This window comes from Monodon monoceros, unplaced genomic scaffold (genome assembly GCF_005190385.1).
Source record: "Monodon monoceros isolate NGI ecotype Baffin Bay Population unplaced genomic scaffold, NGI_Narwhal_1 Super_Scaffold_9, whole genome shotgun sequence".
In the NCBI taxonomy this organism is placed as follows: domain Eukaryota; kingdom Metazoa; phylum Chordata; class Mammalia; order Artiodactyla; family Monodontidae; genus Monodon; species Monodon monoceros.
The window spans coordinates 49,106,384-49,121,183 of NW_021703786.1; the positions used below are offsets into that span (position 1 = coordinate 49,106,384).

General features: G+C 57.4%; 1 protein-coding gene across 9 annotated transcripts in view; it reads left to right on the forward strand.

Moving 5' to 3' along the window:
* Positions 1–5,119: 5,119 nt before the first annotated feature.
* Positions 5,120–14,800, forward strand: part of ATP2A3 (ATPase sarcoplasmic/endoplasmic reticulum Ca2+ transporting 3) — a 38,572-nt gene continuing 28,891 nt past the window's right edge. For 4 of the 9 annotated variants that reach the window (XM_029213352.1, XM_029213345.1, XM_029213346.1 and 1 more), the window contains exon 1: positions 5,120–5,407. In XM_029213352.1, the coding sequence (XP_029069185.1) occupies positions 5,284–5,407 (124 nt within the window). In that variant the 5' untranslated portion in view covers positions 5,120–5,283. Of the gene's footprint in view, positions 5,492–9,278; positions 14,647–14,800 lie in introns of those variants that run through there. The other 5 variants (XM_029213349.1, XM_029213350.1, XR_003792100.1 and 2 more) reach the window with 4 other exon arrangements.

Below are 14,800 nucleotides of genomic sequence, written 5' to 3' on the forward strand. Positions count from 1 at the left end.
CTGGAGGGATGCACAGCTTGGATGCTGCTGCTGCTGAAAATTCAGGCAAATAGGGCGGAGCACAGAAAAGCTGGGCCACTCAGGAGGCACACAGTCACTGGCTCTTGAGGGGTCAAAGAGGACTTCTCGGAGAAGGTAGCATTTGAGCCTGGCTTTAAAGAGTAAGGAGGGTTTAGACAGGTAAAGATGAGAAGAACTAGTTTCCTACTACAGGTAATAGCATGGGCAGAGGCAGGGAAGGAGAAGACAGGTCAAAGTGACTAAAGTCCAAGGGGCTGAGGAGTTGATGTTAATTGGGGAGACCATGGGGAGCAGGAGAGTAGCAGCATGGCTGCTTAGGAAGAGGGCTCTAGTAGCAGCACCAGGAGAAGGCAGGTCTGCAAGAAGCAGGCGCACCCTCACGTGACATGCTCCCCCCCTCCTGAGGTCCAGGAGGGTGTCTCTGTCCACCATTGGGAGGGAGAGGACAACTTCCTCTCCTCAGCCTGGCCAGGGAGATAAGGGGACAACGACAGGAAGTTGCCTCAAGGAGCTAAAGAGTGAGTAGCCTGACCCAAGGCCCCGGCCCCCATGCTGTGCAGGGCGGTCCCACAGAGGTGGATGCAGGGAAAGGAGGCCAGCCTCCTCTGGCCAAAATGCAATGGTCCGGGTGTCCAGGACCGAAGGCCCCTGGGTGCCTGTTCTGTCCCACTTGCTGACAAAGCCCCACTTCCCCAGGTCTCTGAAGGCCAGGTGTGCCCCCTTCCCAGGAAGAGGCTCCGGAGTTTTCCTGCCTTAACTCAGTCATTCAGACACCCTCCCTGACACCTCCTGAGAACTGAGGTGAGTCTGCCTTCAAGGGTGACTACAGACGGGGGTGCAGGGCAGACAGTGAACACCAGGGTGCAGGGAGCTTGATGGGGTCATACGGACGATGGGAGTCTTATTGGCCTCAGGGATGAGCCATGGCTTCTGGGCCTTAAGGTCTAATAGGAACAAGCCCCAGAGGATGGCAGAGGGAACAGAGTGAGCAAAGATCCAGAGACAAGAAACTTCTTACTGTGTACAGGGAGCTCGATGTGGCCCCAGTGGGACAGCACGGGCACCTGCAAGTGATGAGGGTGAGTGTGGGCCAGGGAGGCTGGGTATCCCTGAGGGGCAGGGCTGAGGGGAGGTCAGAGGGTGGGGGTCCCCACCTAGGGCACGGGGAGAGGTGGGAGGGTGGCTCCAGGTTAGTAGGGGTCCTAGGCCCAAGAGGACTGGGGTTGGGGTGCATCTAGAACTTGCCCAGGGGTCCCCAAGACTGAAATAAAAGAACTTGCGGTTAGGGGGGTGGCCGACAGGAGGGTCTCCCACTCTGTACGGCTGGGGGCCAGTCTTCCCTGCCCCCACTTCACAGGGTCTGTCCAAGTGGGCAGTGTGGGGCTAAGACAGTGGACTCGAAAGGGAGGGAGGAACGGAGGGAGGGAGAGAGGGAATCAGGGAGCAGGGGAAGCTGGGACAACAGCAGGGTGGGAGCCCAGTCCTCCTGTCTCCAATCCTCCCAAACTCTGGCCCAGCGCCTGTCCCCTGAACTATCGCTCAAGACCCTCCCCCAGGTTCAGGTTGGAGCCCCCATTGGCCAGGCTGTCCTAAGCTCACTCCCTGGCCTCGGAGGAGACCTCCCCAGCCTGGCCCAGCAGAGGTATCCCAGCAGCTGAACACCAAGGAAAGCTATCAGCAGAGGAGGAACAGGACACTTGGCCTGGGAGTTCCAGCTGAAGCTAGGCCTTGGCCTCCCTGGCTCCATGTCCCTGTTTGAGTCCCATCCTCTCTCTGGGCCTCAGTTTCCCCTTGTGTGCAATGGGGAGATAGGCCTTGACCTATGGGGCCTCATTCAAAGTCAGTCAGAAGCGTGCAGGGAAGAGCATGAATACACAGGGTTGGGGTAGCCAAGGAACTGAGTTTCGTGGGGAGACATTTTAGGGGGAGGAGCTGGGAGAGCACTTGAGGCCAGGGGAACAGCCTGGACAAAGGGCTGAAGGTAGAATGTGCAAGGCCCGTTGGGAGAATTTTGAGCAGACCGGTTTGCTTGGATATGAGTAGGAGCCGACTGGTAAAGAAAGGGCTGTGACTGCTGAAGAGTCGGGACTTTATACTGCCGATAATGGGGAGCTAAGGAAGGGTCTTGAGCAGAGGGATGAAGTAATGAAATCACCAGCTCAGGCAGGCAATCTTGAGATACAGAGGTAAGTCTGGAGGCAGGGAGGCCAGGGAGGAGGCTGTTGGAGAGCTTGAGAGCGAAGGTGGGGCCTGAGCGGGGGCAGTGACGATAGGCGATAAGGTAGGGCAGGGAGAGGGGAGCTGCAAGAGGAACCCTCTTCCGCCTCCACGTGGGGTCCTCCAGGCCCCTCCCACTCCACTTGGCCCCACACGCCCTCCCACCTCAACCCGCTCCTCCCCCACCTCAGGGCTGAACCCCTCACCCACCAGAAACACGGGAGTCAGCTGTCACTCCTCACTTGCTCTCATCCCTGAACCTAATCCGCAACCAGGTCCCTCTGCCTTGGTCTACACCTCCTCATTTTTTACCACTGTGGGGTCCTTTCAGCGTCTCCTCTCCCCTTGGATGCCGTCCCCCACCAGCTTCCAGGGGGAAATTATTCTAGAAAGCAAATATGACCTCGCATCTTCATTGCTTAAAAGGCCAGGCCATTAAATGTTCGATCAGGGCTCTCAGCGTCCTAGCCCTGCGTCTCTGGTCTATCCTCCTGATCCCGTGCTCATGCTCCTTCTGGTGCAGCCATGCTGAGGGGCTGAGGCACCGTCTCTGGCACACGGCTGAGGTTTCCCACCTTCAACTTAGGTTGTTTTTTCTGCCTGTGACACCCTCTTCTTCATGTGTCCAAATCCTTCTGGCAAAGACCTACCTTTCCCCCATGCTCCGCTCTGCCCCCCCCCCAGGTGAGGTTGGCAGGCACGCCTCCTGCCAAAGAGGTGGTAAGTTCTGCCATCATTTGTCCTGTGGGGGATTTAGAAAGAGCTGGGACTGGGTGCCAGACCTAGAGCTCTCAGTACCTGGCAGCTGGGAGGTGGGGAGGATAGACCAGCCCTTTGGACAGCGTACCTGTGACCATGTCCCCCTGGCTACAAGCTGTATGTCTAGGTGCAGATAGAGGGTATAATGGGGGGCGGCACACAGCAACTGGGCAAGTAGTTGGAGTGTGAAATGACTGTGGAAGCTTGGAGCAATGCCCAGAAGCTGTCATGGGGGCAGCCAAGCAGGTGGGCATGCTGACAGGTGTGTGAACCTGCCAGGTGGGGGCCATAGTTGCTGGCAGCTGCTGGCCCTGCTTGTGGTGGTTTGGAAGCAGGGTGGGGTGCGGTGGGTGGGCTGGAGAGAGGGAAGATAGGCCAGGCTGCCAGAGCAAACAGGCAGGCCTTCTGGCTCTGCCTTCGAGCAAATGCCAACTGACAGCTGAGGGTGGGGTGGAGTGGGAGAGGCTTAGTGTTAAGGTCCCTGGGGCTGACAAACGGGAGTCGTACCCCAGGATGTGTAAGTGGGGGAGGGAGAGGGATTTCCAGTTGCTTTGTGACTAGGGCTTCATGTCTCTGGGAGAGAGGTCTCTAGTGGAAAGCTGTAGGGTTCTGTCCCCGCCTAGCCCTAGCTAACATTTTCCCTGGCAACTTAGAGATGCAGGTAGGGCTGTCTTTGTGCACTACAGTGGTGGGGGAAGAAAGGGAGAGGGTGGAAACACAGGGAATATTGGACTTGAGATCTAAAATGTCGGGCTGCACGAAGCCACAGCCAGAAAACCAGCATTACCCTAGGCTGAGCCCCAGCTGACGCCCCTGGAGTCAGTCTGGGTGACCTCTCAAAAGCAGCAAAGCACTGGACCATTCCGCCAGCTAGTCCTCACTCAATCTCTCTATATTCAAGGAGTAATGGCAAAGGGGAGAGAGAGGAGCAGGACTATGGCCCCATCCTGGGAGGAAGAGATCAGGAACTGGGGGGACACTGGGTAGGGGTCAGCGGGGGGGGGGGGGCCAGGCTGGAAGCTGGGGCTTGTGTGTGTGCAGTTGCAGTCTCCCGGAAGGCTTTCTGTTTGCAGAGGCACTATAGGGTTTGGGGTTTGAACAGCCGGCTGAGTGGGCTCAGTCCTGGACTCTCTGACCTTGTGCCACCAAGGTGGATCCCAGAGCTCTGGGCAGCAGAGGCCACCGGTAGGGGTATGATGGTGGGCGGGGTGAGACTGGCTGGGTCTCTCAAGCTGGAGGGGCGCAAGCAGATTGCTCTTTTTTGCTCTTCCCTTTGGCGCGGTGAGTGGTTTCTGCCTTCCCACAGTTTGCTTCCCTGACCTGCAGCCCTCCTCCTGGTACCCCTGGACAGACTGGAGCTCAGGGAGCACCGGAGTAGGGGTTTCTCTTCCCTCCCCTGCCCTGCGCCAGGGTCACTCTCCCTGGGGGCCTGGTCAGAGGCCTCCCCCCCACACCCTCAGACTTCTCCAGGGAACCCTCATCCCACCTGGCAGTTACATTTCCTGCTGGGGTGAAGGTGTGAGTCTAAGGTAGCAAGACTGGTTTACTTTCTTATATACTGGGTCATTGTTAGAGGTTCTGATTGTGTGAGGAATAACCACTCATCGCTGGACTTTAGGAAAACAATAAAGCAAGCATAAACATCAAAAGAAGAAAACATCAAGTAATCTCCAGAGGAGTCTTGCTTATTCACAGGCTTTTGGGTTCCCTCTAGACCCAGGGTCATACTTTGCAGAATTCGAGTAGGGGGTAGGAAGCCCCTCTATGGACATCCCCGTTTTGCAACCTCCCAGGACCCAAGAGGGCTCAAAAGAAGGCATCTCGGAGACACGTGCTCAGCAGCCCTCCCCAGTTCTCTGACCTGCCTCCCCCTTCCAGCTCTGTGGACAGTGGTCGAGGCCCTTCCGGACCACGCTCCCTCGGCCCCCCCAAGCTCAGCGCGTTCCGCGTGGGCGGCCTCAGTTCCCGCTTCTGCAGAATGGGCGGGCAGCTAAGCCTCCGCGCCTCGGGGTCCTGCGGGGGCGGGGCGGAGGGCTCCGAGGGCGGCCGGAAGGGGTGTGAGTGCGGGGGCGGGCCCCAGGCCGCCCCGCCCCTGGGAGGGAGCCCGGGGCGCAGCATTCTGGCGCGGGCCGCGGCCGCCGCCGCCACTGCCGTCGGGGAAGGTCCCAACGCGGTCCTGGCCTCGCGCGGCGCCCATCGGGGCCCGAGCCCCCCGCGCCCCGCGCAGTAACCCTGCAGAGAGGCGGCCCCGACTGTGCCGACGGCGCAGACTGCCGTGGGGGCGGCATGGAGGAGGCGGAGGCGCACCTGCTCCCGGCCGCCGACGTGCTGCGCCGCTTCTCAGTGACTGCCGAGGGCGGCCTGAGCCCGGAGCAGGTGACCGGCGCGCGGGAGCGCTACGGCCCTAACGGTGAGAGCGCGGGCCACGCGGGGGCAGCCGGGGCCGCGTGCGCCGCGGTCTCCGTATCGCCCCCGGCACCGCGGCTGCGGAGAGGTCCACTCCCCTCCCAGCCATCGGCCCCCGCGGGCGGGCGGGCAGGCAGGAAGTGAGGGCTCAGGAAACCTCTGCAGATGCCCTTGGGGCTCCCGGCGGGGCTGCGCGGTACCTTCGCAGGGGAAGTGGGGGTGCGGGTTCCGGGTTCGGAGACCGGACGCCTGGCTCCCCTGCCCCGCTCTCCTCCCTCCGGGCCCAGGGACCCGTGCGGCCCTTCCAGGCTTCCCACCTCTACCCGCGTCCCAGTCCACTCCTGCAGGCCCTCGCCCACCCCCATCGGCGCTCAGCGCTGCATCCCCGCGCCGCCGCAGTCCGCCGGAGTCGTGCAGGTGCACACACCGGGGTCGGCCGGCGAGGGACCAGCCGGGGACTCTGAGGCCCAGCCTCCTAGCTGACCCCGAGGGTCTCCCCCGAGGGCTCAGTAAAACGCCCAGAAGGTGCAGCTTGTCAGCTGGCAGACTTGGTGACCCCACCCCCAGGTCTTCCTCTTTCTGCAACCCCAGGCGGATGTGGCTGGCGGAGTCGGTGGGGGCTTTGAACTGCTGAGGCGGGAGACCCACCTCCTTGGGGGTGGCAGGTTCAAGGCCTCACTCAGGGAGTTGCCTGGGGAGGCCTTTCCTTCCTGGGTGACCTGGAGCCACGCCTGCCCATCTCTGGGCAAGGAGGGAGCCTTCATGCTGTTGCTGTTTGAGAGGGAAAGGTATCGTTCTTCCTCATGTCCAAAGGAGTGTGGGATTCTCCACCTGCCAAAAAGCACGGCAAGTGCCAGTAGTGTCCAGATATGACCCAGAGATGGTAGAAGATGTAGAGGTCCCTCCCCAGGTCGCTTGCAGGCAGGATTTGCCACCCCTTTGGTCCACCCCCAGGGCACGGGGCAGAGTGTTAGGGGTCCAGAGAGAAATGTCGCCTCCATCCCCAGAGTGCAGCCTGGACCCACACCCTTTCAGAACTTGGGGCCTCACCCTTTCAGGGTTCCCCGCCAGCCAGAAGGAAGGTTCTCTGGCCTGTGTGTCTCACTGCTCAGGGCTGGCTTGAAAATTACGAAGAGCTGTCAGAAAGGGAGCTTTGGGTTTTGTATTGGTTTATGACAACCACCTCTTATATAAATATTATCTTTCTGGAGCAGAAATCCTTTTTCGAAAAAATTAGTTGCTATATTTAGTTGAGCTGTGGGCGGAACTAGGGAGATAAATATTATTTAATATCCCCTACTAGTGACTTGGCAGGGAGGGTGTCCTCGCTGCAGGAGCGCAGGGCATCAGGGCTGGTCCCCCAGCCCATGGGTGGGGCTGGGGGTCGGGGCAGCAGGCCTGGGGTTCCACCGCCTCCTCTGTGCTGCTGTGGCCTCCAGCTTGGGAGTCCTGATTCCCAAGGGAAGCTGGAGATCCAGCCCTTGGTTCTGCCTCCAGAATCACACAGATGTTGCCCTGTGTTACTCTGGCCAACACCCTTCTCCTTTCTGGCCCCCATGTCTTCATGAGGAGGGGAAGCTGGCTGGGAAGGAGGGAGGCTCTAGCTCCCCCCATGTTGTTTTGTCTAGGTGAGAGGATTTGGGGGTGCCCTGGTGGCTGAGCATCTGTGTGGGGTGATGAGTAAGGATGTTGGTGCAGTGCGTAGGTACAGAGAGGTGGATGTGCATTTTGGGGAGGGTGGTAGGACAAGTTAGGGGGCTATTCCTGGGCTCCTCTGGTTCCTCTGTGCTTCGATGGTAGTAAAAATGAAAGCTCATGTTCGCTGACTACCTATTGATACTACGTGCCAGGCATTGGTCTTATAGCACTTTTCATCCCTTGTCTCATTCCTTCCCCAAAACAACTCTATGAAAACAACTGTTGTCATCCCCATTTTACAGAGGAGGTAACTGAGGCACCAGGAGGTTAGACAGCTTACCCAAGGTCACACAGTAAGTGGTAGAGCTGGTACTGGGTGCCTGCCCCTCTCTGGGCCTCGGTTCCCCTGTCTGTTCAAGGGGGTCATCGGTTCTGCAGACTCTGGGACCCTGGTGTTGGGGCCTGTGCTAGGAGCTGGGGTCAGCTAGACAGGAGCTAGTACAGCCTTGCCCCCGGCCCCCGCGGGGCCCCCAAGGGTTTTTTCCTCGGGAAGCATTCCAGAGCTCTGGAAGTCATCAGGTGAGGAGAAGGGAGCCGGCTGCCCCTTCCTGCCTCATGCTCCCCCAGCAGAGCCCCGGCCTGAGGAGGAGGCGTGGGTGTTCCGCGGTCTCTACCCACGCAGCCTCTGGGGTGAGGCTGACAGGGTTTTGAGCCCTAGCTCTGCCCGTTCATAGCTGTGCAATCCTGGATATAACTGCTTTGCCTCTCAGTGCCTCTATTTGCTCATCATAAGTGAGGCTACGATAGGACCCATGTCAGACATTTGTGAGTGTTTGTGTACACCAGGCCATCCCTTCTTGTGGCAGAAGGAGCTGGGCCTGGCTCTGGGCCAGAAATGGGGTGGAGGGGGCGGGACCTGCAGGTGGAGGGAACACCCCAGGGACTAGTGTCCTCCCCCACCCCAGGAGTCTATGCACCTGCAAGGTCGTTAGGCTGGAAACCACAAGGAAGTCATTTGCTTAAGTCTTGAAGTTCACAATTTCTGCCAGCACAGGAAGAGGGGAAGCAGGGGCCGGGGATCCTCCCTCCCTGCTCCTCATAGCTGGGGGAGGGGCCTCAGTCAGTGAGTGTACTGGGAGTCGCACCTCCCTCCCCCGCATCTATCCCAACCCCAGCAAGTAGCCATGTCCTCTGAGGCCCCAACAGGGCAGAAAGTGGGAGTCTCCTGGCCTCTTGTGAGCCGCCTTTCTCTGCAGACCCCAGCGGTGCCCAGGACTCAGCTTTCTTGGAGGGGCCTTTTCTACATCCCTTCAACTTATTTTTTTGAATAAAAATGTGCACACCGTACCACATTCAAAATGTACAAAAGGTATATAGTAAATTCTCCCCAGCCCTGTCCCCAATCACCCATTCCCAGCCACCCCAGTGTCTCCTTCCCAAGATATTCTGTGCACACACACTTCTGGGTCTGTGATCGATGATCTTTTTTACATGAAAGGAAGTGGATTTTGAGGGCTGTTTTGCCCCTGATTTCCACGCGACCGAGTCACTCTTGCAGGTGGTTCCACGTGGAGCATCCTTGGGCTTCCTAGCGGCCACTCAGAGTTTCATCATGTGGGTGTTCCAGCACTTCTTCACCCGAGCTTTTGATGGGCTCTGGGGTTGTTTGAAGCCTCTGTTATCACACACACGTTATAAGGCACATCCTTGTCCCCATGTCATTTCACACACTGTGACTATCTCCAAAGGATAAATTCCTAGAGGGGGAATTGCTGGGTCAAAGGGCGTGTGTATTTTAAATTTTGACCGCTGTTGCTAAATTGTTCTCCATAAAGTTGCACCAGTTGACCTACCACCTCACCTACCATTTCCCTACCACCTCACCAGCACAGTGTGTTGTTGGATGCCAATCTCATAGAAGAGTGGCCTCTCATAGTCTTACTTTGCATTTCTCTGTTTGCCAGTCATGTTGGGCATTTTTTCATATATGCAGGAGCCATCTGATCTCCTCATGTCCGTGGATGGGCTGCCTATCACCCCTGCTGGACGTGAGCCTAGGCAGGAGGCAGGACTGGGTTGGGGGTGTCCCCCCAAACGGGCGGGCCAACACCTAAGCCACCCCCACCCCAGAGCCCACTGATGTGGGAGTCAGGCGAGGTCCCAGGAAGTCTCTGCGGGGGGAGGGGCAGTGTCTCTGTTTAGGGGAGCTGGGGGAGGGGCTGTGACAGGGGCTGGAGCCTGCCTTCCTGGGCCTCAGCCTGCCCATCTGTACAGTGGGTACCAGAGCTCCGGGGTGCCAGGTGGGAGGGATAGTCTGGATTTAGATTCCTGCCGGTGGGGTCTCTGCTGTGATCTTATCTCCTGCCCTCAGCCCAGGTACCCGCTTCCTTGGCCGCAGTGTTGTCAGTAGGGCAGAGACAGGCCCCTGAGATCCCCCAAGGGCCTTGCAGATGTGAACTGCCTCGGATCTGAGGCGGGTATTTCAGGCTTCATCCCAGTTCTCACACCCTTGTTGGGCAGCCTTAGTACCCCCTCTCAGGAACAGCACCAGCCCTGCCCCTGCAGAACCCCAAGCCCTTGCACCAGGAGCTCCCTGAGGCGGGGCTGGGTCTGCTCACAGCACCGAGGACGCCCAGCAAACACTTTGCCTCCAGGCCTGGTCAGCCAGTAAGGCTGCACCAGGGCAGAGGTTATCCACTCCAGGTGGGGCCTGGAGACCATGGCAGGCCAGGTGGGCGGGATGGCGTCTGCCAGCCAAGGTCTCTCCCTGACTTTGTGAGTGAGGATTTAATTGCTCTGTAAATTTACCTTTGAGGAAGACCTTGGTGAGCACTCGCCTCTCCCAACTGGAACCAACACTTAGAAGCCGAAATACCAGTTTCCATTGTTGTGAAAAGGAAGGAGTCAAGGGGGGATTAGGGGAGCAGGTGGTGTGTAGAGCCTGGGGGCAGCCCTGGCCCCGCACCCCCCTTCTCCTGGGCTCTGGGCTGTGAGCCCAGGGTCCAGGGCTGAACCATGGGGCAACCGAATAAACAATTCAGTGAGGCTCTGTGTGGACCCAGGGATGACTCAGCCCCTGCCTGCCCTGGGGGTGCTCCGGGGCGGGAAGCAGAAGGCAACATTGATGACCCTTGAGAGCAGAGCTTTTCTGGGAAGCCTTCCCGGAGATTCAGATGAGGAAATGGGGAGGTACCCTGCACAGAAAAAATGGCGAAACAAAATCTTGGAGGGGGGAAAGCTTTAGCAAAACCAGGGGACGTGGTAGCAATCCTGAGGCATCTCACTTGGCTGACAGAGGGAGGGACGGATGTCTAAGATATGAGAGTGATTCTGGAAGGGTGGGTTGGGGCAAATCCAGGAAGACCTTGAAGGCCCTGTTAAGGTTGGTCTTTATCCTGTAGGTCCAGGAGAGCCACTGAAGGTCTGTGAGCGGGGCAGGGTCATTCATTCATTCACAGAGTTTTATTGAGCACCTACTGTGTGCCAGGCGCTGTCCCAGGTGCTAGGGACACTGGAGCTTCCATCCTCTTAACTGTTGTTATGGCTGATGTTTACTGAGCATTCACCATATGCTATGCATTAGTCTAAGTTCTTCATACGTATTACATCATTTCATCTTCACAGCAACCTTATGAGGTAGTTACTATTATCATCCCCATTTTCCAGATGCAGAAACTGAAGCACAGCCAGGGTTAAAGTGACTTGCCTGTGGCCACAGAACTACCAAGATATAGGATTTGAACTCCAGCCCTCTGGACCAGGCTCTCTGCTCTAAGCTGCAGAGTTTCTCTAATCACATCCCAGGCCCTTCCAGGCCAGCTCCACATCGGGCATCTGTGGACATGGGCTGGTTCAGTCTGGCAACAGTGACCCAGAGCAGGGTTCGGCCAGGAGAAGCCACCATGTGAGAGGTCCAGACAAGAATAGTGGGGGCTCATATGCCCCCAGGCTGGCCCAGCTGGGGTCTGGGAGGGGCAGCACCTCCTGTTACTGACTTGGCCCGTGCAGCCTGGCAGATGGCACCAAGAGGTGGGCAGGGCCAGGGCATTCTCTTCACTTAACAAATGGGGCATCTGGTGCTGCTGAGGGCCCAATGCCATCATTTCAAGGGGGAACTGGCTCAGCCCCACCACATGCAGCCTGGAGATGGCAAGGGGGAACCAGCATCTTCCAGGGATGCCTAGGAAGGGGAGGAGGTGCTCTCCTAGCCCCTGGATCCCCCACCGTGGCCCTGGAACTAATTCATGTGAGGGGAGAACTGGGTTGTTCAGAGTCTTGGCAGGATTGGAGTTTGAAGCAGATCAGGCCTGAGCAGATACGGTCTAGAAACCCCCAAAACACCACCTGTTTTGTGAGGAAGAGTCTTTGGGCCGGGATGATTGGGCTGATGGCTCTAGGGTCACAGAAGAAGGATGAACCGATTGATGGGATGAGGGCATCCAGCCCAACAATCAGGACATGGGATATTACGTTCTTTCAGGTGACCTTGGCTGGGGGGAGACAGGGGGACCACTGGGGTGGGAAGGCAGGACAGCCTAGGCATGAGTGCAGGAGGTCCAGAGTAGGGATTTGAGCTCAAAACGCTTCCCTGCCACTTCCCAGCTGTGTGACCATGAACCAGTCACTCAACCTCTCTGTACTTCTACTCTGTAAAATGGGAATGATAATTGTATCCTCCTTCCCAGGTTATTTGAGAATCACAAGAGAGTAATGCACATGAGGAAGTGATTATTCTGTCTGTGGAGCACCTTCTCACGTGCTGGGCACACAATGCCCTCCCGTTTATCTCCGGAGGTGAAGTAGGTAAAGCACCTGGCACACTGCTCGGTATATAGTAGGCGCTCAATAAATGTGACTTATTAATATTAATGATACTAATGCTGATCCTCACAGCAGCATTCTGGGTGGGGGTGGGTACTCCGTCTTCCAAATGAGGCTCAGGGCCCCACGGGGAGCCAGCTACTCAGACATGACTGGAAGCATGTGCATTACATGAGCAGGGATGGCCCTCATTCAGGGATGGGCAGGGCATCTGTGGTGACCTCATGGCTGGCTGAGCCTCCCCCAGGGGCAGCGGAAGGGGGTGAAAGGGGAGCCTTGCGGTAGAGGCTAGGTCTGGGGAGAAGGGGGCATCGGTCAGGATCGGCTAGGTTATGTTGCAGTAACAACCCTCTGATCTCAGTGGCTTGAAACAATCCAGGTCATTTCTTGTTCACACTGTATATATGTACCTTAGTGCAGCCCATCTGGGGGCTCGGTGTCTCCCGACTCTGTGACTCAGGTTCACAAAGCAGATACCATTGCACAGGTGCTGGTTGCTGTAGCAGAGGGTCAAAGAACTCCAGACTGTGCTGTCCAATAGGGCAGCCACTAACCTTGTGTGGCTGATTGAGTTTAAATGAATAAAAATTAAGTATAATTTAAAATGTAGGGAATTCCCTGGTCATCCAGTGGTTAGAACCCCGTGCTTCTGCTGCTGGGGGCCTGGGTTCAATCCCTGGTCAGAGAACTAAGATCCTGCAAGCCTCAAGGTGTGGCAAAAATAAATAAAATGTAGCTACTTAGTCACACTAGCTACATTCCCAGTGCTCAGTTGCTACATGCGGCTGGTGGCTACCGTATCAGACAGTGTGGCTATAGGACTCTTCCATCATCACAGAAATTTCCATCGGACGGCGCCCTTCTCCAGCGGTTCAACATTCCAGCCCGAATATACATCCTTCTTTTTGCAACTCACACAGGAAGCTGGGACGTGCAGTCCTACTGTGTGCCCACAAGGTGGGGAGAATGAGAAGTATTTGGGGAACAGCATGATGACCACCACCAAGAGTGGACCCTGGATCGAGCTGTGGGTCAGCAGAAGGGGAGATCCAGGTGGAAGGGGAGAGAAAGGAGAACTGGTGAGACCTGCAGGCAGAGGGCAGCTTGCAGGGGGACTAGAGCTGGTATGTGTGTCCAATAACATGATTCCCAACCCCGGGCCTCACTCTTACCCAGAAAAAAAGCCCTGAGGAATATGGTGGTCAAGGGGCTACATGCCAGATAGAGGGAGGGGTCAGGGAGACAGCAGGAGGGATTCAGGTGAGACTTAACGGATACCCTCTCCCTTAGGTCAGGAACCCTGAAGACACCTGCAGAGGTGAGGGGTTGAGGAATCTCCTGGGTCGAGCATGGCAGAAGCAGACTGATGTGTGCCATGAGGCTGGGGCATGGCTGAGATGACCTCTAAAGGACGCTGCTCCATTGGAGAATTGGCCCAGAAACCAGGCCTGGCCCTCCCCCCGCCTTTCCTGTTCGCCTCAGCTAAATAGATCAGAAGGAAAAAGTCTGTTTGATTTTAATCTCAACGCAGGACACTGGAGATTACATTTTCCACGGAAAATGTCAGCCATTGCCTAAAATAGGACTTTGGAGAAAATGCTAGAAAGTGTATTTTTAGGTTACATGTTTTCCTCCTGGATTCCTGCAACCCAGTGGGCTGCTTATTACTCCCCATGGTTCAGCTGCCAGGTGCAGACCCCAGACCTTTGAAACAGATGGTCAGGGGAGAGGTGCCCATGGGAAGAAATGCTGGCAGGTGCTCGAGCCGAAAGCAGGTGGACAGAGGCAAGGACCCATGTCAGGGAGGAGGAGAGAGGGAGAGCCAGCCTGGGGTGGGGCTCGGATTCTGCATGCTAACAAGCTCCCAAGCGACCCGGGGTGGGGCTGGGGGTGTAGACAAGAGGAGGCAAGGCTCAGTTAGGCTTGATCTGGGAGGGGCCTCAGATAGCTGTGGGCAGATCCCGAGCTCGGCAGGAGGAGGGAGAAGCCCGTCCAGGGCCCCTTTCCACAGACCCACAGATACCCTTGCTGGCTGTGTGACCTTGTTCAAGCCACGAATCCACTCTGGACCTCACTCTTGCACCTGTGAAACGGGGTCGGAATTCCCACCTGCCTCCCCTTTAGGCTGTTGGGAAGATTCCAAGACTTCAGGTACTGGGGCAGCCAGCTCCACCTGTAACATAGGTGCTTCGGGAAACAGGAGATAAAAGTGGAGCCCGTAAAGTGACAGCAGGTCCTGGTGGTGTTTGGAAACATGGTTCTTCAAAATGTTCTGTGGTCTGGGCCTGGGCATGCTGGCTGGGTCCTCACTGAGCTTGCCTGGAGTGGAGGGCCTGGGAGGGGACAAGCTGAGACTCAGCCTCTAGGAACTGAACTGTGGTGGGTTTCTCAGTGCCCGGGATGCTGGCTGCTGGGGTCGTGCTCAGGGGGAGCCTGGGATGGGGTGGGGCTCAGAGGGACAGCAGTGCTGTGGGCCTTGTCCCTGTGGTCCTGGAGAAGCAGGTGTGTCAGAGGTGGCCTGAGCCGATGTTCTCAATTTGAGGGAAGGGCTACCCTGCCATGGGTGGGGGACATTGAACGGGACCAGGTGGGCATCTGAGAAAGAGCAGAGTGCAGGGAGCTGTGAGAACTACCAACTCCCTATGTGACCTCAGGGGTCCCGTCTCTTCTCCAGGCCTCAGTTACCCCTCTGTGCAATGGGGGAGTGTCTAGGAGGCCGCTCCTGGCTCCCGTCTTGTCCCAGGGTGAGCCAGGCCACACCAGACCTTCCTCAACCAGAGTGAGGTGAGGGTTGGGGGTGGAAGCATCTGGGCTCAAACCATCCGTTCTGTGATCTCAGAGAACTGGGGTGATGTGTCCTGCCCATCGTGGAGGTCCCGGTGGGCACATGGGGAGGGGCTGCTCAGACTCCACTCTATAACCCAGTCATTTCTTGTCT